The sequence below is a fragment of the Pempheris klunzingeri genome, chromosome 8 (genome assembly GCF_042242105.1).
Source record: "Pempheris klunzingeri isolate RE-2024b chromosome 8, fPemKlu1.hap1, whole genome shotgun sequence".
NCBI classification, from domain to species: Eukaryota; Metazoa; Chordata; class Actinopteri; order Acropomatiformes; family Pempheridae; genus Pempheris; species Pempheris klunzingeri.
This window is the reverse complement of record NC_092019.1, coordinates 20,562,994-20,585,379: the sequence shown is the minus strand read 5'-3', so window position 1 is coordinate 20,585,379 and position 22,386 is coordinate 20,562,994. Positions and strand designations below refer to the sequence as shown.

Here is a 22,386-nt window from a genome sequence, read left to right as displayed (position 1 = left end):
ACCACTTTAAAAGTCATTTCTGGTAGGGACACATGAATGGTGCCATTGAAGGTTTTTGTTAAGTTACACAGCGCAACATCTGTGTGTCATTCTTTCTGCTGTAACTCTGGTTTTCCCTGTTTTAGGCTCCCCTCTGGTTCCTGCCATCGTAGCATCCTCAGCCGCTACCTCACCCCATGCGTCCTCCCCGTCACCTGAGCCGGTCAGTTCAGCTGCCTCTGTCCCCGCAGCATCACCTGCACCGTCTCCATCAGCCAAGCCCATGGCAGGCACCAACGACCCAGAGGAGGCGGGTCGCATCCTGGCAGAGAAGCGCCGGCAGGCCCGCGAGCAGAGGGAGAGGGAGGAGCAGGAGCGCCGCGAACAGGAGGAGAAGGAGAGGTCAGAGGGTTTAATATACCCCAAACCACAACCAGAGCCAGTCAGCACAGTGTTGAGGGAGCCAAAAGATTTATTTTGTGAAACAGTTGATATAAATTATGCTGACAAACAAACCTCACTGAGGATGTTTAGCTAGAATAAATGAAAGGCATCAGTAAAACTAAATAGGAAGGCTCCATGCATTATCCCAGCACATGCATGTCTGAATGAGACCTCACTCAACACTGGTCCTGCTGTGTGTAAGCATGAAGAATCTGATAGCCTGCTGACGGATTCGAACCACAGCTTTCACTATTTACAGCTCGGGAGTTAATGGGAGCCCTCGTTGGCACTCATACTTCTAATTGTTTCCATTTCCTTAAATAGTCTGGTTTCCTGTTGCTTGTGCTTCAGTGTCAGAGATAGTGTAAACTTGAAGAGGAAGTGTCCCGTCATTCGAATCATTTACGTGTTCAGCAGTTTTCCACATTCAGAGTGTTTGGCACATCATTTTGTGGCTTATCCTCAGCCTTGTGCCCAAACTCTGTAGGATCCTGAGAGAGGAGCGAATAGCGAGGGAGGCAGAGGAGAGGCGACTCAGGGAGGAGGAGGCCCGTGCCATGGCTGAAGAGCAGCGGAGGAGGGACGAAGCCCAGCGCCTGCAGGAGGAGAAGGAGGCTCAGGAGAGAGCCAAAGCCGAGCAGGAGGAGAACCTGCGCCTGCAAAAACAGGTATGCTGAGAAAGTACTTAAAAGGGAAGTTCTTAATGAGGTTGGGTGTTCATGCTGCAGTGGACAGGTTGGGTTAGTCCAATTAGGGTGAAAGGAACTTGTAAAACTTAAAGCCCCTGGCGGTGACGAGGACTATCAGTCACCACTGTGACAGTTATTATCGCCTTTTCGGGTAAAGGGCATCATGACATGACAGCACTCTCACTGCATCCTCATCTATTATTTAATTCTATGCTCTCCTATCTTGTGCAAACAATCTTTTTGTGGGTTTTGTTCAATGTTACTTGTTTACTGTTGCGCCTCAGCCGCTCACCTCACACTGACCTTTTTCGATAACAGGCTCGTCCAAAAGCACACTCCAGGTTTTCTACACAAGTGGAGTGTGTTTTTTTTTCCTTAAAGGCAAATATTAATCCAAACTGATGAGGTGGTAGACACAATGAGCGTGCTCTCATTACTTCTCAGTTTGTCAAATAACCATTAGGGGCAATATTGACTCTTCCTGTGTTTGTAGATGTTGTCAGGGAGAAGCAGAGGAGAGTGATGCTTGATTGGTAGATATAGGAAACAGGAAATGTGGCTGTTCACCACAGTATGCTTATACTGTAGGTCTGTAACAGGATCAGCTCTGGAAATGGTCTGTTGTCCAATGCCTACACTTTGCCACCCCCTTGTGGTCTCTCACAGAAATGGCATTTGTGGTTAAACATGATTCAATATAATTATGCAAATGCCTTAGTATTGTATTTCACTTTGAATGGTCCTCAAGAGGCTGTAAATTTTGAAAATAGACCTCTCTGGCCCAAATGTACAGGAAAATATCCCTTTTGTAGCCGTAAACAATAATTGCAGGGAGCGGCCACACCCTTGTTACGTAAAAGGCATGTTATTTTGGCTGAGTGTTTTCTGTTTTTTTTCCCCCTTCTGCGGACATTAAAACTGTGGTTGGATTCTCGCCTGTGTGTGTGTGTTTCAGAAAGAAGAGGCTGAGGCTAAAGCCCGGGAGGAGGCGGAGAAGCAGCGTCTGGAGAGGGAGAAACACTTCCAGAAGGAGGAGCAGGAGAGGCTGGAGAGGAAAAGGGTAGGGCAACACATCTGTCCTCCCATCATTGTTCTCCCAGCCAGGTTTCTGAAATCCCAGCTCTGCTCTCATCTCCGACTAACACAAGATTAATTCTGTAGTCAATTTACAGCTGTCCTCCCTCAGTGGAGGTATTATATTCACGGGTACGTTCCCTCTGTGGTCTGCCTTTTGACATGACAAAAGTAGGCTTGAAAGTTGAGTCCTGAAACCAAGATGAATGATGTTTTTGGCTTATCCGGGATTGGTTGTCTGCATGCCATGATTTAATAGGGCTTAGACTGTGTGTGAGCATGAAGCTATATATAAGCACTAATAATGGGAGGTCTCGCTGTGCCAGTCGTCTGTGTGTGCATTTGTACAGATCATTGCACGTGTGCTGATATGTGTGTCTACGTTCTGTAACCGTAGCAATCTACTCAAGTATACCACTCACACCTCTGTATGCCAGCTAAGCCTTTCTTTCCCCTCTCCTCGTCTTCTTTCCATGTGGGAAAGGCTCTTATCTGGGCACACCAGGCCGAGCTCAGCCAGTCCAAGCCTGGCTCCATGCAGGCATTAGCCCGCAAGAACAGCATGTCCTCATGGCCCCACAGACTCGCTGCTTAGCCACACTGGTACTGACTGGCTTCTACCAAAAGTAGAAGAGGAGTTTGTTGTTAGCAAGCACAGGTGGTTAAAAGTATCAAGCGGGGCAAAAAAACAAACAAGAATCTTTAGTCCTGAGGCAGAAGTTTTGCAGCCAATCCAAATGCCAAAGTCATGAGTGTGTGAGCTGAATATTGTTGGATCTTCACTTTTATGAGTGGCAGCTGCAGTTATGGCCTCGCTGTCTCAGGCTAGCTGTGTCCTCAGATGAAGGTCACATCTTGTATCAGGCTTCTGCCTTCACTGCATACAAATGAGCCCCACAGGGTGGTTTGTATTTTAGTACAGTACAGACCCGTCCTCTCTCCCACTGTTCACTGTTCGACCATCCTACGTCGCTGTTCCAGCTGAATACATTAGTGACACAGCCCCACACCTGGAGGTGTAAGGGCCTCGGTTTGAGTGCATTCACTTCGAGAATAATGGCAGTGGATGCAAGAAAAAGTCTGAAAAAGTGGCTTTTAAAAATGGGTTAGCTTTAGTGGGCTGGACTGAGCCCACACACATTGTCCAAGTTAAATAATTCTATTTTGTTGGTGATGCTGCATTAATAACTTCCACATTTGATTGGTGTTATGAAAACCGAAACCTTTATTTCTTAACTTTCTAAACACATCTGCTCTGATCCCTTACTGTGCTGGCATACGACATCTACAAACTAACACTGAACAGATTCTGCTATTGGCATTTTGTCCTATGCGGTATTTTCATCTCGTCTTATTCCTTCCTCTCTTTTCTCAGCGTCTTGATGAGATCATGAAGCGGACACGCAAGACAGATGGAGGAGAGAAGGTACAATCGCTGCTCAGACTTAATTTAAAACGACGAGCCAAAAATAAATTTTCCAATAAAAAATGACTGAAAACATGTCCCATCTTGACAGAAAGAGACAAAGTCCTCCCCTCTCGCACATGTCAGCGACAAAGAGCCAGAGAGCAGCAAAGGTAAGCACACCGCAGGCCTTTAATCTGCAGGAATAGTCTTACTTGATATAAATTTATCCTTTGTGACATCCACCTAGTGAAGTGGAGCTCTTAGTGCTTCAACTGACAAATCCTCATGAACTACATGGTAAGTTGTTGACTTTGTCTAACTCCTGTTATTGTAGGTGAAGTAATTTCCCATGCAAGCCCACATCGGAGCATTTTGGATAAAAGGGTTATAAGATTATATCTCTGCCTCATATCCTGTACAGCTGCAGTTCGAGTTGTTCTTCTCTGTACAATAGGACCCATGTGTGTTTGCTTCTTGTCCAAACTGTGGGACCAAGGGAGTAAGAGAGGAAGAGTGGGCTCATGTCTACAGCCTACAGCAGTTACCAGACATTAAGCTTTTACACAACTAATAATATAGGGATACACGTGATGTTGCAAAAGCCTTATCCACAAATTCTACTTTTACTTCTCCTGAGAAGTATAACTGCACACCCTCTTTGTCGAAGCCTCCATGCAACGTACAGTAGATGAGTGAGATGAGATGGAGGGGGGGGGGGTCAGTGTGGTCCTGGATATGCTGTTAGTGGCAGTTTTCCCATTGCAGGAACACATTAGCCAGTCACTGATGTGGTCGATGCCTGGCAGGCATGCCTCCATTCTAGTCAGGGGTGTGGAGATCTGTCTCAACCACAGCCATGTCCTCAGTACAGCTGAGTAAGAGGAATCTGGGCTACACAGGAAGGATGCCTCAAGAACATTTGGCATCCCTTTCCTTCCCATTAAAGTTGCCTGACACAGATTAAGGATTATTAATGATGTGTGTCGCCCTGTAGTTCATCATCTAGGTAGGGTCGGATGTTGAATGTGTGTCATTATGTTGGGGTGCAGTTTAACACTGAAAAAAATTGCTTTTTACTTTGTTTCCTCTAGCATCTGCTGAATATCAGCCAAAGCCAGAGGTCAACCTGCCCAATCATAAGACAGAAAATGGACAGACCAACGTCAGAGAAAGGTAAAACTATTGCTTTTTTAAAAAAAAAAAATAGATTTATGTGCTCCTGTTGATGCAGGACCACCATGAACAGTATAAAACTTGTGTGCCAGAAAACTAAGCCGGGAGTTGATGCTAACCTCAACTGAAAACTGGAGGAGCCACATGGTTCAGGCCCACAGTAAACAGATGAAATACAGGGAGAATGATTTGGTTTCTTGAGATGTTTACTCTTTGTATTTGAACACACTTGGGGTAGATTTGAAAAGCCTCCTGTTATTGGACGACGATGGAATTATTCATTTGTTGTATGAGTCAGTCCCATCCTAACTAGAACCATATTCTGCTTTGTCTCCCCCCCTCCAGCAGCCCTTCAGTCCAAGTGGTCAATGGGGTCCAGCCCATGAGACATGAAAACGGTCTGTCCACTAAAGGAGACACTGCCCACTTTGGAGACATCATCAATCTCACGAATCATGGAATCACCACGAACGGAGCTCGGGATAAATCTGAGACTGGCATGGCCACTGAGCCCATTCTCGCGTTTGAAAGTGAGGATTCATTCATGAAAAAGGCAGGCCCCATGAAGCCTCAGCATGTTGCAGGTACAGAGTCACAAACAAACACGATGTTAGAGGCTTTAGGTCTAAAGTAAGCTAAACCTAACAATATAAACGGAGATATACAGTGAAAAGCAGTCTCACCGGCTTGGAAAAGGTCTGTGCAGTACATATGAAGCTAAAGCCAGCAGGTGATTAACCTAGCTTAGCATAAAGACTGGAAGCAGAGAGACACATCTAGACCAGCAGCACTTATAAAGCTCACTAAATGAGTTTTTATATATATCGTTTGTTTTTGTACAGATTAAACAGAGGTATAAAAAAGTTTCAATAAAAAAAAAAAAAAAGCTAATCTCTCAGAGTAATGAAGTAAATTGATTCCAATAGTCAAAGCCAACCAATGCAGAAAGACACCAATAGGTGTAATATGCCCATGTCTCTTGTTGTTATTTAAAAGTCTGTTTTGGATGAACTACTGTAACATTAGTGTCTAACTGAGCTGTGGAAAAGTGCTCTCAAAGGAAAGAAAAGACATGACTTTTTCCAAGGTTGTTCTAGCTTAGAAAGGGCCCCATTTTGGTCACAGTCCAAGGTTCGAGAAAACATAAGATAAGGCTTTATGGATCTGCAGGGAAATTCCCAAAAACATGTTCACTTGCCAATAAAATAAGCCTGATTAGAGACAGTGTCATAATTACTAGTAGCCACATATTGAGTTTAAGGATCTGGCTAAAGGATAAAAATAAAAATATGAAAATATACAAAGATCAGGCCCAGGGTTTAAAATACCAATCTGCCTGGAAAGTACAAAAGGTTTTGGAATTGGTCCAGTAGATAACCAAAGCGGCGAACAGGGCACACTGACAGGCTGACTGTTACTCAAAGTAACTCAAAGTAAAAATCTACCAGTCATTTTCACTCCACAATATGTAAAAACAGGGCCCAGAGTTATCCTCTAAGCCAAGAGCGGCAATATTCCAATTCGGTTCGTTTTCTCATCTGTCACTAATAAAAAGCAGTAGCAGGCAGAGCCACGGTTCATGTAAAACAAGCCTGGATGCTTAGTTGCACTGAGCTGGTTTTTACACTTGGCCAAGTTCACATTACCGAGTAAAGACTGCAGCACAAGGTAGCCTAGCTAGTGCTGCTGTCTTTGGCACCAAGTGACCACGAACCTGAACTTGCTCTCCGTCTAACGTGCAGGCCGTCACCCCGGTGACGGTGAGTAGCACCCTGAGGAGAGGGTGGTGTGGCATGGAGACTCCGCTTACACTCACAATGGGGTGGGGGTGAGATCTGGAAGAAATAGTGTAGGGAAGGGTGGCAAGAAATGGGGTATCTTTATACTGATGACAGCTTTTATTCAGCAGCCCCACTGACTTGGGCCTGCGCCCAGTTAGGAATTCCTAGAATGGCTGAGGTGATGAGGAGACCCTATCCACAAGTGCTGCGCTGCCAGGGGTTAGAAACAGGACCCCGAAGCAATTAAGCACCATATCACCCCTCACTCAACCCCCTCCCAGAGGCAACGTCAGCAGCACCCTACTCTCCCCTTGGTGCGAGATCTTAACCTTCACCTGTGGGTATTTATGGTCGCTGGCTAGTCTTCAGGCTATGTGCAGCCAACAGAGGATTATTTCCTTTGCTGGTCCTCTGACGTCTTTCCTGAAATCACACTTTAATGAAAACTTCATCGTGCTGCTGCCTTTAACGCTGTCATGTAAAAAGTGAACATCATCTCCTCTCGTTTTAGCTCTAGTAAATCTGGAGGCGCCTTTGACATGGCAGGCCTACGATTGGGAATATTGATATGAAAGATTGATTGAATACAACGTCATTTCACAGGAGGTTAATTCATTATGGAGCAGACTTCCAGGGTTTATTTGAATGTTCATACTCGTTGAGAGTGTGGGGCCGTTCTTGGCCTCACATGTGCTGCCGTCAGTCAGATACGTCAGTGTTACGTCAGTTCTGAACTTTCACTAGTGTTTAGTCATTTGCTGTACGAGGGCGTGAAGGTTTAAGGGTTCACGCCATGTTCGGCGCTTTTTGCATTTAGTATTGTCACCAGGTCAGAGATTAACAGTCCATGTCGTTGCTCAGATCAAAGAGGGTGACCCTGCTTTGGCTACAAACTGGACTCGTGGTGATTAATCCTCAGTTGCCGTTGACCCCTGACCCTTTGCTCTCTGCTACCCTCACAGAGGTCCTGTGACACGCTCCAGTGTTTGAAGCGCTCGTCGCCTTAGGCCAGCCCCGCCAACGCTCGCATGGGGGAGCCCTGTGACCTGTGCCAATCACCGGCTTTTTTTTTTTTTTCCAAGCCCCCGCAAGCGGACACACTCCTCTCTGCAGACGGAGTGGGCCACGGAAGATGACGACCAAGCATCAGGACACAAGCAGAGGACAAAACGGGATGAAAGGGTGTTGCTCCACGCGGCGCCGGTGCATCAGTGTTAACAATTGTGGAGATCCTTGTGGCACCGATTTCACGCACCTTAATACTCAACAGTATCATCCTTTGTACATTACAGCACAGCTGAGTAACCATTACAATAAGCTGGAGTGTTTGTTTTCATCGTTCTTTAGTTATTTAACTGAAAGAGAAATATAAGAGACTGGGTACATTTTTGTGAATAATGTAAATTAACTTTGAGTGACGGACAAAGGAGGGATGAGTCATTTTATGCCGCTCTGCTCGGAGTGGATCTTCTAAGTCCTGGTCTGTATAAAGCTACCTGTAACAGTTTTGTAAAGATAAACTGAGAAATCTGGAAAGAAAGTTGAAATGTAAATTCACATGCAACAGCTTCCTACTGTGTGTAAACATACCGTCTGTTCAAACCTCAGCTTTGATTGATTGTATACATAACTGGATGTAACGACGAGTGTGCAACCTTGATGAATAAGAAACCAGAAGTCATCTAAGGTCAAATCCCTATAAACAGGGACTTACTCCTCCTCCTAAAGCTGTTTTTTTTTTTTTTTTCACATGTGCAAGCATGACTCATTTGAACTGAGATTCCATGGACTCATATGTATTTGAAATGCTGGTGCGTGTATATGCTAAAATTATTTTGATGTGCGTTACAAGGTCGTGGGAGTATCTTAAGTCTTATTAAAGACGAGCTGTCCGGTCCAAGGCCTCTTCGTCTGTTTGTCTTGAATAACCATGCATGAGCTTAATGCATCTAGGGATTATTTGTGGGAAGAGGGAAAACGATGCAGATGTGAATTCGCTGTTGTGCATCTCAATGTAAAATATCCTCCGATTCACTCATCTAAAGCAGGCATAGGAACTGATGACATTTGTTCTTAATTTGACAGCTTTGGGAATGTTTTGTACTTTAGTTCCACTTGTTTACTCCTGAGGCTCTAAATTATTTTGATTTTCGAAGGGAAGTACCTATTCTCACTCGAAAGTTGCGAAAGACAGCGCACGCTAACCACAGGAAAACACATTTAGAGATGGTAGCGGAGAACCTTACAGTTGATGTACAAGGCATGTGAGTTGGCTCGGCTGTCCATTTCAGTTTGGGTCTCCTTTTACAAAATCCCTACAGGGGGCACATGCCACGCTGCCCCCTTTCACTGTATTCTGGTGGCCAGTGGGAGGCCTGGCACACCGTGTTTCCAGCCCTCGGGGCAGCATTGCAAACATGATTTACATCGCCTTCTATCAAATGCTGAGACATGCCGCACCGATCATCATGTAGAACCTGTGATTTAAATGGCTTCTTAGCTGCTTGTCAAATGTAACTGTAGTTGGAGCCCAGCAGAACCTCAGTTTGTTGTTTCTTACCTCCAAGTGAGCTAAATTAGATTTGGTCAGCAGCTCTGAGCACTTTAATTAACTATCCAAAGATTGAAAAGAAAGAAAAAGGCAAAGAGATTCATCATTGAGGAGACCCAACACGCATGCGGCCAAGATTTAAAGTAAGTGAGAGCTGTATTTTTTTTAAAGCTATCAACACAATGAAACATGGCAGCTTTCATTGGAAACAGCGTTGTTCTCACAAAGCAATTATTCCAACACATTATCACTCATCAGCCAAATATTAGTAAGCTTTTGCTGAAGCACCAAACTTATTTTCCAGCTTGGACTGCATTCACTGCAGTCTGAAAGCCTTTACAGAGACTGTACGACTGCATCGTCTCAAATAGTTCACAGTTTGAATCTGCAACAGCCAGTTGGCTTCCCGAGCTTCCACGAGAAAGATGTAAACTCCTGCTGACACACGAGTGTACGTTTCGACGACATGATCTCACTGCTTCAGTTCGCTGCTACTGCAGTTGTCTGCTGTTGAGAGTCTGCTGCTAAAAGCTGTGTTCATCAGCCCCACCAGAGGGTGCAGCGCGGCAGCATGGAGGTGATGGACAGCATATTACATTTCTCTGGATCTCTGCTCGCTCTTAGGTTTGATACAACGGTGTCTCAACACAGACACATGCTCACGTACAAATCTCGACGTCTACATAATAGAAGCTGCAGGGGATTCATTTAAGTGCATGAGCTCCGGTTTTGGACGCAGTCTATCTGCCAGTCAAATCCCTGGTAATGTGTAGTGCTTCTCAGAGAGGACTTGAGGATTAGTGGGCACTATTTTTAGGGAGGTGTCAGCGAGGCAGTGCACAGTTACAGGCTGAGGAGTGCCAAGTCTCCGAATAAATTCACACTGAATGAGGACTGGGAAAAAAAGAAAGAAAAACCCAAACAATAATGGATTTGAAGAATCTGAGGACGTAAAGGGCCACCCTAAAGCCACTAATGGCCTGTAAATAAAGGTGCTTTCTGCTTATGAGAGGAGTGGCGGTGTGTTGGAAAGTCCTGGAATAGCCGGGCTAGCTGGAATGACACGAAGTGACAGCGCCCCACCTCCTGTGTTCATGCCACGGTGATTGATAGATGTATTATCTCCTCAGCCTGTGAGTGTGATGATGAGTGCGTTGGAGGTGTCACTATCATGACTCTATTCTTATTCTCCTCCCCTCCCCTGGGTGGGGATGCATAACTTCTAGTTAAGAGTCATATTTAAAAAAAAAAACAAACAAAAACAAAACAAAAAAAAACTAACCACATCCCGTTGTGTGTGAGGACTTTATGGGCATGTTGTCGAGCCTTTGTGTTGAGTGTGCAGCCTACTTTTGGACTCGAGCTCACTGTTTTTTCAGACGTAAATCTCCCTGCGCTTGAGGACTGAGAGGAATCTTGCAAATGCTTCAGAATGGCAAGTGTGCCAGCTCGGCCTCCATTTTAAACAAGATGAGGGGAGTCAGCACGGGGTCACACCACTCCAGATAAGACCACCGCTGCTACAGTTATGCCAACATCAAAACCATCAAAGCTCATACGCCAACCTGTTTAGTGTTTACAACCCCCCCCCCCCCCCCTCCCCTCCCCCTCCTCCTTCTCCTCCCCCCTCTCACATTGAACTGTCTTTATCTGCTCAGCAACAGGCTCTTTTCACACAGCTGCTCTCAGATGGCAGCAATGAAAGGCCACAGAGCGGCCGGCACTCACAGCGAGGCTGTTTCTTGATCCCTGTCAGACCAGGGCAACCTCTCAGCTATTCCGACGGGAGATGGCAAGATTTAAGAGCGACCCACATCAGGCCCCTACAGGGCGCCGATCACACGGCGCTGCCCTCTGAGGCCGCACAGAGGACCCAAGGCCTCACATCCCATCAGGGTGGTCGCTGAGGACCGAGAGCAGCTGAGCCTAAGTAGGCAGCTGCCGGAGCATTGTCACAGTCTGTCGGATATGGACGCTCTTTGATGAGGTCCAGTCTGAGTGTGTGATGTTCCACCAAACCTCAGGTATTTAAGGAGTGCGACCTCAGTGGTACACTCTGCATTTAGGTTACATTATTGTGAGCTGGGGGCGTGCAGCGTTTCCTTTGGTTACATGGGAATAAAAGTGTGCTCAGAGAAAGTGGGAACAGATTTATTGGACAAGTCGGCATTTACTTTATGGGAGCATCTGCTTGGCGCTTGTTTGGTATGGAGATTCCTTTGTTGAGAGAGTTATGGTAAAATGAAGGCCAGAATAACTGTGTTGTTAACAAACACTGGATCTCCACCAGGACAAACGCTGACCACATAAACCAAAAAGATTGATGCACTGCTCTCTGCTGATAGGGTACGTCCCCTCATCACACTCTTGAAAAACACATTGTGTAAAAACCGGTGTAGAAATATGAAAAAGATGAGAAAGTCCAGAAAGTTTGTGAGGAAACAAGTTTGCTTGCAGATCAGGTGCATAAACGTGTAAAACACACCTTCAAATCAGGCACACGTAGAAAGAGAAGACTAAGCGGCTACAGCCATGATAGCAGCTCTATGAGGCTGTACTTTCACCAAAACATTAACTTCAACTTGCTAACAATGATAACGCTACCACCTTCACCTTCTTACGGCATGAGCATGCTAGCATTTGATAATTGGCACTAAACAGTACAGCTGAGGCCAATGGGAATGTCAGTAATGTGCATGGACTTGGTCATGCACATCTTGGTCAAAAGATGCTGATCTGCCAGCAGTGCTTCAGTACCACCGTTGGTAGGATTTACCCACTGGGGACCACGAATGTCAAAGTGACAAAGTGTATCAGGGCGATCCATCCCATAGTCACAGGGAAATTTCAGTTTGGACCAACCGGCCAACGCTGCTGTCCCACAGGGCCACGCTGCCACTGTGGCCAGTGGCTAAAAAGCACGCGGTATAACAAACTACACCCCAGAGGTTTCACATTTAGACAGCGACACAGTTCTAATTTCAAAGATCTGTTTTCTCTTTATCTCGGAGCTGACAGTTTTAAAGCATCTCCGCCAGTCAGCACACAGGACAAGCGGCTTCAATTTTGCCAGCTTGCAGGCTTGGTTATTTTCAGTTCAGGGGATAACTGAGAATTAATCCCTGTTGCGTGCTCGCTGCCAGCTACAGTTTTCGCTGGGTCGCTCAGTTTTCTTTTTTGTCCCATTTGGAGGGAAATCTTTAAAATGGGGGCTCGTGAGAAGTAACGGGAGCCAAAGACAGAGAGGGGATCCTCCTTGGTGTCAGCCTGTGTTAATATTGGCTTGGTTAAGTAGAACCCCTGTAGATGATTTCTCTCACTGTTGGACCGGCACCACCTGTAGTGTCCAGTGACTGTGTGGAGTATATCTTCACTCCACCAATGTGTTGTGTCTTGGTTGCTGTGACAATGTGGAACCACAGGAGTAATCAGATGAAGCTGCATGGACTTTTTCCAATTGGGAATTTCTGTCTGTCTGATTTAATGTTGGAGGATTTTCTCAGTTTTAAAGTAGCTTTGGAATTACACCACGCTCTCCCACATCTTCTGCTCTACAAGTTACAGCTCCCATAAAAAGTACATCAAGTATTGTTTGTATCACTGATTTAACCCTTGGGATGTTTCGGACAACTTAGTTAATGCTGCTGAGGCGGTAAATCTTGTTCTTTATTTATCTTGCTCGGAAAAAAATTATATGGGAGGCCATTTTAAGATCGCGTTCACTTATTGCCAAGGGGTTAATAAGGTGTGTGTGGGTGTCTGATGTCTATATTTATGCGGCTGTGTGTGTGTGTGTGTATGAGTGAGAAAAAAAAGTACAAAGAGAGACTGTGTGTGAATTTGTGTTTGCATTCCTACAATTCTCTTTGGTTGTTGATTTAAGGGTGCGTGCGTGATTTTTTTTTTTTCCCACATGGGAGTGTGTGTGTGTGTGTGTGTGTGTGTGTGTGTGTGTGTGTGTGTGTGTGTGTGTGTGTGTGTGGGGCAAGCAAATCTGATTGCATGACACATGAGAGCAGCCGTTGAGGACCCTGGAGAGCAGAGAGTGTAGAGAAGAGGGGGGGCTGAAACTACCATCCGCCCGGCGACAGTGGCCCTGAGTTGTCAACGCTGTCAGAGTGAAGGCATTCGGTCGGTGGAAGGAAAGTTTAAAAAAAAACGGCGGCACATTTCTGTTTCACACCACACTGGGCCAAAGATCGACCCAACTGAGACGAAGTGATGGGGGTGTGAAAGAGAGACTGAAAATTAAAAGAAATTTACATAAACTGCCACAAAACACCAGGTGAGCGATCACTGAACATAAAAAATGAAACTAACACCTGCATTTGACCTCTGGAAGCTCTCAATTAAATGAGTCAATATAACCAAAGTCTCGTCATGCACTTTGCCTCCTGTGTGAATTTTTTGTCATTTGTTTTCACGGGGATACAAAAACAGTGATGGGCTCCTCAAAAAGCACTGACTGGGTACCAGAAATACTGGTAGAAATAGTCAGGGCCCAAACTTTTCTCCAATTATTTGTTTTAGGATGTTTTCATAAACATTTTTGCTTGATCATCATTAGTCCATGATTTAAAAGTACTTGTAACTGAAGTACAGGTATTAGAAGGAAAAGAAATACATGAAAACAAAGTGCAGTGCTAAAAGATAGAATGACGTAAAGTAATAGTTATTGCTCTTTTATCCACTGAGATTTGCTCTAAGGTACGACTTGGGGAGAAGATTAAGGACCTTAGAGGACTGAGGTTAGTGATGATTTCATTGTTCAGACTAATCTCTCAAAAACACAGGAAACACTTACCAGCTGTGCTGCCGTGAGACTAATACAAAAAAGTGTGTATGTGTAACTGTGTGTTTAATTCAAGCAGCCTATTATTATGCAAACTTGTCAAACAACCACTGAATTATCTTCTAATCACGTGTGCTTTGGTGCTAGCAGATTGTCGAGACTGACTGGGCATCAAGGTTCTCAGTACTTAAGAAAATCCCTAAATATTGGAGTTATATTATATATTCATATTAATAAATATTGGAGTCTTCTTATTATACTGATCTATGAAGACAGCAGTCATTGTCCTGATTTATTGGACAGTATCTGTGCTTTCCCAGTGGGGACATCAGGCACAGCTGGTTCTCACTTCGAGAGGTGGAAAATCCCCTTATGTGCATCATTATGCGCATCCCCTCAGTTTCTTGCTCTTTCTGTCTCACATGTGCAAGGAAGCAGGCTAGCCAGCACTGTCGACTGTCTGGGTTTTTTTGTGTTGGTGTCACTGGGTGAGACGTGGCTGGGCCTTTTTCTGCAAATTTGTGTCTGAGGGTGATTGATCGTTTCTGGGGGTGTCAGCCACTGATCCATATTGTCTCTAAAACCCAAAAGGCTTCTCTCAAAACAAATTTTAAATTAACCTAGGCTTGTTAAATAGCATTATGTTTGTGCATCTCAGATGTAAACCCATATGATAATTTAAAGTATGGCTGCAGTTGAAATTTAATTTAAAACAGATGAATTGTGCATTCCCTGGGCCCTGTGCACCAGCACCCTGCAAGTCCCCTCATGGTACGTCTTTCGGCTTAGGAACGGGAAAAAAAAAAAAAAAAGCAGGAAATCCAGATAAGACGCGTTGTATGAAGCCTTGAATAAGAACACAGAGGATCAACAGTAATACAATCCTCTGGCCATATTGTGAACATACAGGACAGATGGACTCAATATATAAAGTTACCATAAGCACATGGTGCTGATCAGAGTGACAAACATGAAACATATAGGTCGTAATGTTGTCTCATGTATTTTTATCCCTGCTGCATGCACTCTTCACTTAGACCACTGGTGCAGACATCTGAAACAAGTCTGAGGCTCTGCAGTCATGGTAGTGGCTCTGGGAGTCTGTACTTGGGGGCAGCGGTGCTTTGAGGTCACCACACAATCGCAGTGCTAACATGCTGATTCAGCAGGCATGTTGTTTATCATTACCTAATAATCATTATCTAATTATTGCTGACACATTTCATTATAGTGGTTGTGATTTGTGATATTCAAATTAAATTTACTCGACTGTAAAACCTCATGTTGGCGCTAGAGAAAAAGTCAGGATATCAGCAAAGTCAGAGTGAGTCATCCTCTGGGTACCATGAATGAATGAACTACAACATTCCAATCAAATCAATCGATCTGATGGTTGATGAGTGTGGACTGGAGTGGTGGACTGATCGACAGACCAACATTTCCAAACCTAGGCTAAAAATGCCTCAGCTAGCCGGTTAGAAGACTTAAGGCTCCACAGTTGAGGCGAAGCGCCTTCTCAGAGAGCCGAGGTGACTTTTCTCCTACGTCCTTTCAGACCAGCACTAATTAAAAATAAACAGCAGCTGTCTGCAGGACACCCACCGGGCTCGTGGTTCTTGGGGCCACAGGATCAGTTCATGAAACAAAATGCCTGCACCCTCATTTTGTATTTGAAAGTAAGCTAGCAGAGGCCAGTATTTTCATAGAAACGTCCCAAGTAGCCCCACAGCAGGGTTCTGACCTGGAGTCGTCCATTTGCCCACCGCCTCTGTCAGCACCCTGCCTGCCCTCCTCCGTCTTGTGTTCTCAGATTCTCATTTCACAGGAGTTTGTTCAGCAATATGGCAGCTGACCCAAAGACAACAAAAGCCTGACTCTCCTGCTCCACCGTGTTTTTACGCCATCCATTTTGCGTGGTAAATTAGTGTCAGATTGCATAATTATCCAATCTCCTCAAGTGGCTCCAGACTGCTCAGGTTTTAAGAGTCCTACAGAGACGTTTTTTGTCCTCCTACTGATATTGCCAAAGAAGGAAATAGTTGCTGATGGCTGGCATCAATAAAGCCGTGGGGTTGGCATAAGGGAGAGTAAGCCGGTCCTGGTTACTTTAAAATTGCTTTGGTCTTGATTGAATTCATGAACTTGCATAACTCAGATCCAAAAACAATTGGTGCAGCCAAGAGAGGCTGTAGTGAGCCAGAAGACGTTGCCACACACACACACACACACATATACACACTACATACACGTACATGTTCTCCTCAAGCCTTTGACACACAGCATCTTAAAGACTTAAGTTCATGCTGCAAGAGAAAGCTCGGTGGGATATCTGACTTTGCGCTAGGGATTGTGTTTTGCTTTGTTAATGTGGTGTGAAAACTGTTTGTCAACATCTTTTGTGTCGATGATGCACATTACAGAGAATTGAGAGAAGCACACTGTGTTCCCATGTGTATTTGATTCTTCTTTAAAAAAAAAAACAAAAAAAAAACACAGCACCAAATGACTTACAGTACAAGAATAAGCTGATCGTAGGTTATTTGAGTTTGTAGCATTTGCTTATTTTGGATTCAGAGGAGAGATTAAAATGTGCAGATACGAGAATATAAACTATTAAATCAACCATTACTGACTCACTCTCGTAGCATCATACATCAAAGTGAGAAAGACTTTGAGTAGTATTTGATGCAGGCATTTTATTTGGCACGCTGCTGCGTTTCTTAGGAAACACTCCAAATAAACTTTTTTATTGATGTTTATTTATTCCCCGTTCAAAATGGATCATGAAGTTATTGCACCCGCTTGCACAAAAGAGAACTGTCCTGTTTTTCCCTTTTCCATTAACAAAAAAAAAAAAAAGCCATGGAAAGAGGAACCCCAGAACCCACCATATGTTCTTCATCTGGTGTGAAAAAGGCACTAAATCTCTGTTTTGTAAAAAGGACAATCTCAGTAGGCGGTGGGAGCTGTGAGAGGACAAACAAAAAAGAAAATCGATGAGAAGAGTGTGATGGGAAATTAGATGAAGAGGTCCAGTGCCAGGGTACTTCTTTATTATAGCATTCCCCTGCAGAGCCAAGCATCTTCATAAAAAGCTGTTTCCCAAAGACTGGTCATGCATACAGTAATGCTTGCAGGGACACAGAGAAGATGTCCAACTTGTGCAACATCTTGGGTTTTATTGGGTACGAGGGAACAAGTTTCAGAACTGGAGGAAGACCAGAATCATGTTGATCTGCATCTTTCACAGAACCAGATCTCTCAGGATACTTTCACTGTGAAAGATTAATGGTATGGTCCGGTTGCACAGGGCAGATAGCCATTACATATTTTGGCTGCTCTTGAAAAACTGTAAATGTGACATGCACACACACAAAGTTACATAATATAGATTTCTTTGTTTTTTTGCTGTGTAGCTATTGCATGAATGCTTTACTTATGGTGCCTCTGAAGCATTGAGCAACAGTTGACCGTACTTGTTGCTTTGAGGTCCTAGAAACAAAGTATTAAATAGGTTCAGGGGGGGAGACAATTTAAGAGGAGGTCAAGTTTGTGTCCTTCCAATGAACCTGATATTATTTCATCATTCAAAGCTTTAGGTTGTTTATGAGAGGAACAATTTCAGAGTGCCTTGCGAGTTTACAAAGGTGTAGTATGTCGCCATTGCTATTTCTGAAAGCCAAAAGCTTTCCGAATCCCACAGCCTTGGATGTAATGCTGACAGACAGCTTGCTCTCTCTCCCTCTGCCCCTTAATGGTCCTCCTCTCTCAGCTGGCGCAGGGAGGAAGCGGTGAATGCTCCTGTTGTGTAAAAGAAAATGTGTTCGTGTGCTTAAAAGATGTTGCATGTGTCAACATGAGTGAGCGAGTGATGGAACATGTGCGACGACGTGGCTGCTCTTTGCATTATGTGTGAAAGTGGGGGTACGTACAGACTGACTGTGTGGCACGGATCAGACAAAGAAGGGGAAAAGGGGGAAATACCGTTTAACTGAGCTTTGGAGTGAAACCAAAAGCCACAAAAGTAACTCTGGATCCAGCATCCCTGAGCCCTGTAGAGACGTCTAACAAGACAGAACAGAGCAGAACAGTGGCTCTATTCAAACCAAACCATTTTCCCCTGGCCCCAGTTTGAATGGGTATAAAATGAGATCACTTTTTTTGCCATCACAGAAATGTCAGAAAACATTAAGCGAAAAACAGAGAAGACAGCATTTTTTCCACCTTCCAAAAGCAGCTGAGTCTTATGTGTCTTGAAGTTGAATACAATCAAGCTTCATCATATAGCTATGAAGGTGCAAGACAAGAAACAAAGTTATGTTTGGGTTGAAGTTGATGGGGTCTCATTTTTTCCTTGTAGGGTTGTTAGTTTTCGGAAGTAGAGAGAGCTGGAAATTTTTCCCTCACCATGAGCGGAAGAATAAATTCACAGTCTGATTCCACTTTCAACCTCTTTATTCTGCCTTTTTGTCACTTGTTTTTTTTAAGAAAATTTCTTTCCAATTAGAGGACTGTCAGTTCCAATTTTTGACTCTCTGATAAACTTAGCTTAAACTCATATGTACATTTCAGAGGCAGAAAAACAACCACAGAGGAAGCATGACAAGCACTTTTTCCATGAGAGAAAACAGGTGGGCTGGCTCATCACAACCTTCTCATAGTCTGTGATCTTAGTCACAAGCTGGATTGCCTTCCAGGTGTTCAAGCTAATTACAATGTGTTCTAAAAGCCTCATGAATTATTAACTACTTTAGTTTCCTCATGCAGAAAAGAAAAATGGCCCACACATGCCTGCAATAAATAGCAAACATTGATAAGTGGATGGGTGGTTGAACCACATACAACATGGAATCACATCTACAAACACAAAACAGTGCAGGCCATAATGCACATTCAGTCACACTGTGTAGTAAATACTTGAGGGCTTACTATGTTAAGTAAATGGCTACAACCTAAATAAAGTTCTTGACAGAATCCATAGCAAGAGGCCAAGTATTCAGAGTCTCAATTTTAGTACCTTTTCAGTAGTTGAATGTTTTCATCAATGGATACCATACAAAGCATTGCTTGTGCTTTGTGCTAGTGTTGGCAAAATACAACCTAATATCTTCAGCTGTTCACACTGCAAAAACTATTCTTTATTCACACTATAGTTATTACAATTTTTGCAGAAATTGAAGCGAAAGAAGATCCCAAAAACTTAAAATAGCTTACCACTATTAAATAAAACAAAGTGTCATCTACATAACGAGAGATATTCTGTATGGTTACCTCTGAGGGAAGTGTTCACAATTTACAAAGACGATAGCATTTGCTTTATTCAGCAAGGATCACAGAAATGCAAATGGGGATCTGCATACCTAACACTCAAAAGAGCGTGATAAGCTAAACCTGACTAAAAAGATAACTGATATTTTTAAACATGGGTCCTACTTTTACATATTTGGGGTTCAAAATGACAGGTAGCTACAAAAGCTTTTGGAATTGGTCCAGTACATCGCCTCTGCTGACGGCCAAGAAGGGACAGTGAATGAGCTACAAAGGCCATAACCCTTCAGGCCATTTGCACCAGATTAAAAACACATCCACTACAACTGCTTGTTTTTGCCAACAGCGACAGGTTGTTATTGTGTCTGACAACATTACAGGAAGCTTCAAAACCACTAGCACTTTCCACAAAGAATTACTTTGCAGTCATTACAGCACATTTGCTGCCCATTCGCGGCAGCTGGCGGAGGTGATCTACTGGACCATTTCCAAAACTTGTTTTTACCTACTACTCATTTCAAACCCCCAAAAATGTAAAAATAGGTCCCGTGTCTAAAAATGCAGAAGTTATCCTTGAAGCGGCCAAAGGATTGGATAAGGAGTAGAAAATGAGTTGTTGCAACACTTTTTTGTATCTTATTTTAGACTTGGAAGGCCGTGGGAAACATCTTTATATAATCACTCAATATATAACAAAAGCTAAGAAAATAAACAAATAGTACTTGGGTAATATCCAAACCCAAAATTAAACCAGATGCTCGAATATGGTACCATGTGAGGCACAAAATTTAATGATGCCATTATCTGACCATTGGCTGTTGAGAGAGTAGGAAAACGTGAGCACTTGGGAATTCCAGTAAAATTTGGTAAACAGTCGTCTGTTCTTAACCCTTTAATGCCAAGAGTATCACATTTGATACATACACCTCTACATCATCAGTGCGATATTTCTTTGTGTTTTTTGTATTTTATATGTTTCGTTTGTTTAAGATGAACAAACTGTGAGCAATAAATTGCACAAAAATGCTGGATGTAGCAAAAATGATACAACTTAAAACTTTTGAAATTTTTTTTTGGTAATTTGTCGGAAGGTTCAATAAACACTCCAGTTTCAAAAAATTTGAATTTTCTGGCAATTATTTCATAGTTCAGGCATTAAAGGGTTAAGACATTTAGCAGAAAATTAATCCCATCGGGTGATGTTTCCTCTCAACCCAGCTAAAGCTAGCAACAAGCTCCATAAATTAAATGGTTAATTTGAAATTAGTTATTGTACTCAGTGGTAAAAATTAAAAAGTAAGGATAGAAGTGGTGTCCCCCTGAGGTCTGTAAACGCCAACAGGCAGAAGTGAGGGACTGGGTTTGAAGTTGGACAAACTATTCCCACCAGTCCCATCACTGCTGGTCCCACAAATGTTTTGGGGACTTCACCATGGAATTTCAGTCATGTGGTATGACGCTGCATTTTGCTACGTCATTGCAGTACAACTAATACATTTGCATGTTGAAAATCTCCTTCATTAAATTTTAGTTTATTAGAAGAAGTTTTGCTAATTAGTGTCAAGACTTTTGGGATTCCTTGATACAGGCTTTTTGAACTTCAATATATCTGTTTATTTGTTGACATCCACTGTAGCACAATTTTGTAGCCTAGCTCCAAGTTTGGTTGGATTATTTTAGGAATGTGTCTCTCTTCTCCTAACTTCTCTATAAATCTTTCATTTAGACATTTTCCATCAAGGTCAAAAGTTACTTTTCAACATAATGGCTGAAGGAGGTTAGTTTTTTTTCCACAAGTTGGCTAATGGAGATAATGCTAATTTCATGTCTGTCAAAAACAGACCTTTTCCACATTTTCCACAGTCCGTCCAAACTGAAATGTGAAAACAACTAAATCTGTTCTTTATACTCTTTCACTTGGCAAACAAACAACTGTGTAATACAGCCATCACACACATTTCTATCAAACTTTCGAAAGGAAATTTTTTCCAATGTAGCTATTTTCCATGCCCTAAAAGTTAATACATCTCCGAATCCAAGCTTGCCATAAAAGTTATATTTAAACATCCAAATTTGCAAAAAAATTGAGATATAGAAGGACATTAGCATTAACTGAACCAACTACACGCTGATCATCTAGTGTTCCACCACCAGCTGCCAAATTAGGTGTTAATAGGTCTCTAAACAATTTACTGCATCTCAGGAACGAGAAATGTAATTTATAAGAAGGTTTGCTAATTACACCTCTAACACAAATTAATACTTTTTTTTGTCATAAGTATCCACTTTCAATGAAGGCCGTGGGTCTCTGGGAACCAATTGTTTTCAGTTAAGTAACACAGTGTGAAAAAGAATCAAACCCAGATGGTATTCTGGCATGTCACAGTGGATGGGAGCACCTCCAGGAACAGAACTTATCACCGCAGTGAATATTTGGGTTCTTTTGTACATATCTCAGATGCCCTGCCTGCTCTCAATTACAAAGAGCTTCCACCAGTGCAATTATTAGGTTAAAGGACTTGTCTGATTCTTGTTGTGAAGATGTAAAGACTCGAAACAAACTGAGTCCCTCTTACTACTAATTAGTTAATCTACTACTCCTACAACTAAATTTCAAGTAGTTATAGATATTATATGGTGAATAACAGTTTTTTGTGTTTTGGGTAAAGTTTCCATGTCATAATGCCAGAAGAATTTTGGCTGGAAACATCACCATCGTCATCTTTTAAAAATACATTTCTGAAAACGTCATGTCTTTTAATCCACTGGGCTCTGTTAAGGCACTGATACATGTCTGGACATTTCATTATTTTAGGAGCAATGAACAAAGTGAACAATACAACTATTGAGTTAATGTGTTTTCTCAAGAGAAATAAGGCAACCCAAAGCACTATTTGATATCAGACCAGCCTTACAAAAACATGGATCCCTTTCCCACTCATGTGTTATAGATCTACCAATAGCTCTGGTGTACCGAATATAACTGAATATTTAATATTTCTTGATCTTGTTGGGGAATTATATAACAGTTTTGGCTGTAGTTTGTGTAAGTGTGTGTGAGATAGTGTGACACATTTATCAGATGATGATTTCCCCACAGACTTTCCTCATTAAAGCCCTGAACACTGTGATGCTCTCCTCTGGGCTTAAACACACTGAAAAACAATTACAAGTCTGGTCATCTTATTATGGTAACATGTCTGACACTTAGCAACTCACTGTTAAAG

General features: G+C 43.0%; 1 protein-coding gene across 5 annotated transcripts in view; it reads left to right on the top strand.

Annotated features, from left to right (window-relative positions):
• map7d1a (MAP7 domain containing 1a) overlaps positions 1–8,450 on the top strand; it is a 36,994-nt gene extending 28,544 nt beyond the window's left edge. For 4 of the 5 annotated variants that reach the window (XM_070836063.1, XM_070836061.1, XM_070836062.1 and 1 more), the window contains 8 exons: positions 126–381; positions 911–1,091; positions 2,068–2,172; positions 3,562–3,612; positions 3,704–3,764; positions 4,686–4,767; positions 5,113–5,351; positions 7,511–8,450. In XM_070836063.1, the coding sequence (XP_070692164.1) occupies positions 126–381; positions 911–1,091; positions 2,068–2,172; positions 3,562–3,612; positions 3,704–3,764; positions 4,686–4,767; positions 5,113–5,351; positions 7,511–7,521 (986 nt within the window). In that variant the 3' untranslated portion in view covers positions 7,522–8,450. The remainder of the gene's footprint in view (positions 1–125; positions 382–910; positions 1,092–2,067; positions 2,173–3,561; positions 3,613–3,703; positions 3,765–4,685; positions 4,768–5,112; positions 5,352–7,510) is intronic. The other variant, XM_070836060.1, reaches the window with a different exon arrangement.
• The last annotated feature ends 13,936 nt before the right edge of the window (positions 8,451–22,386 follow it).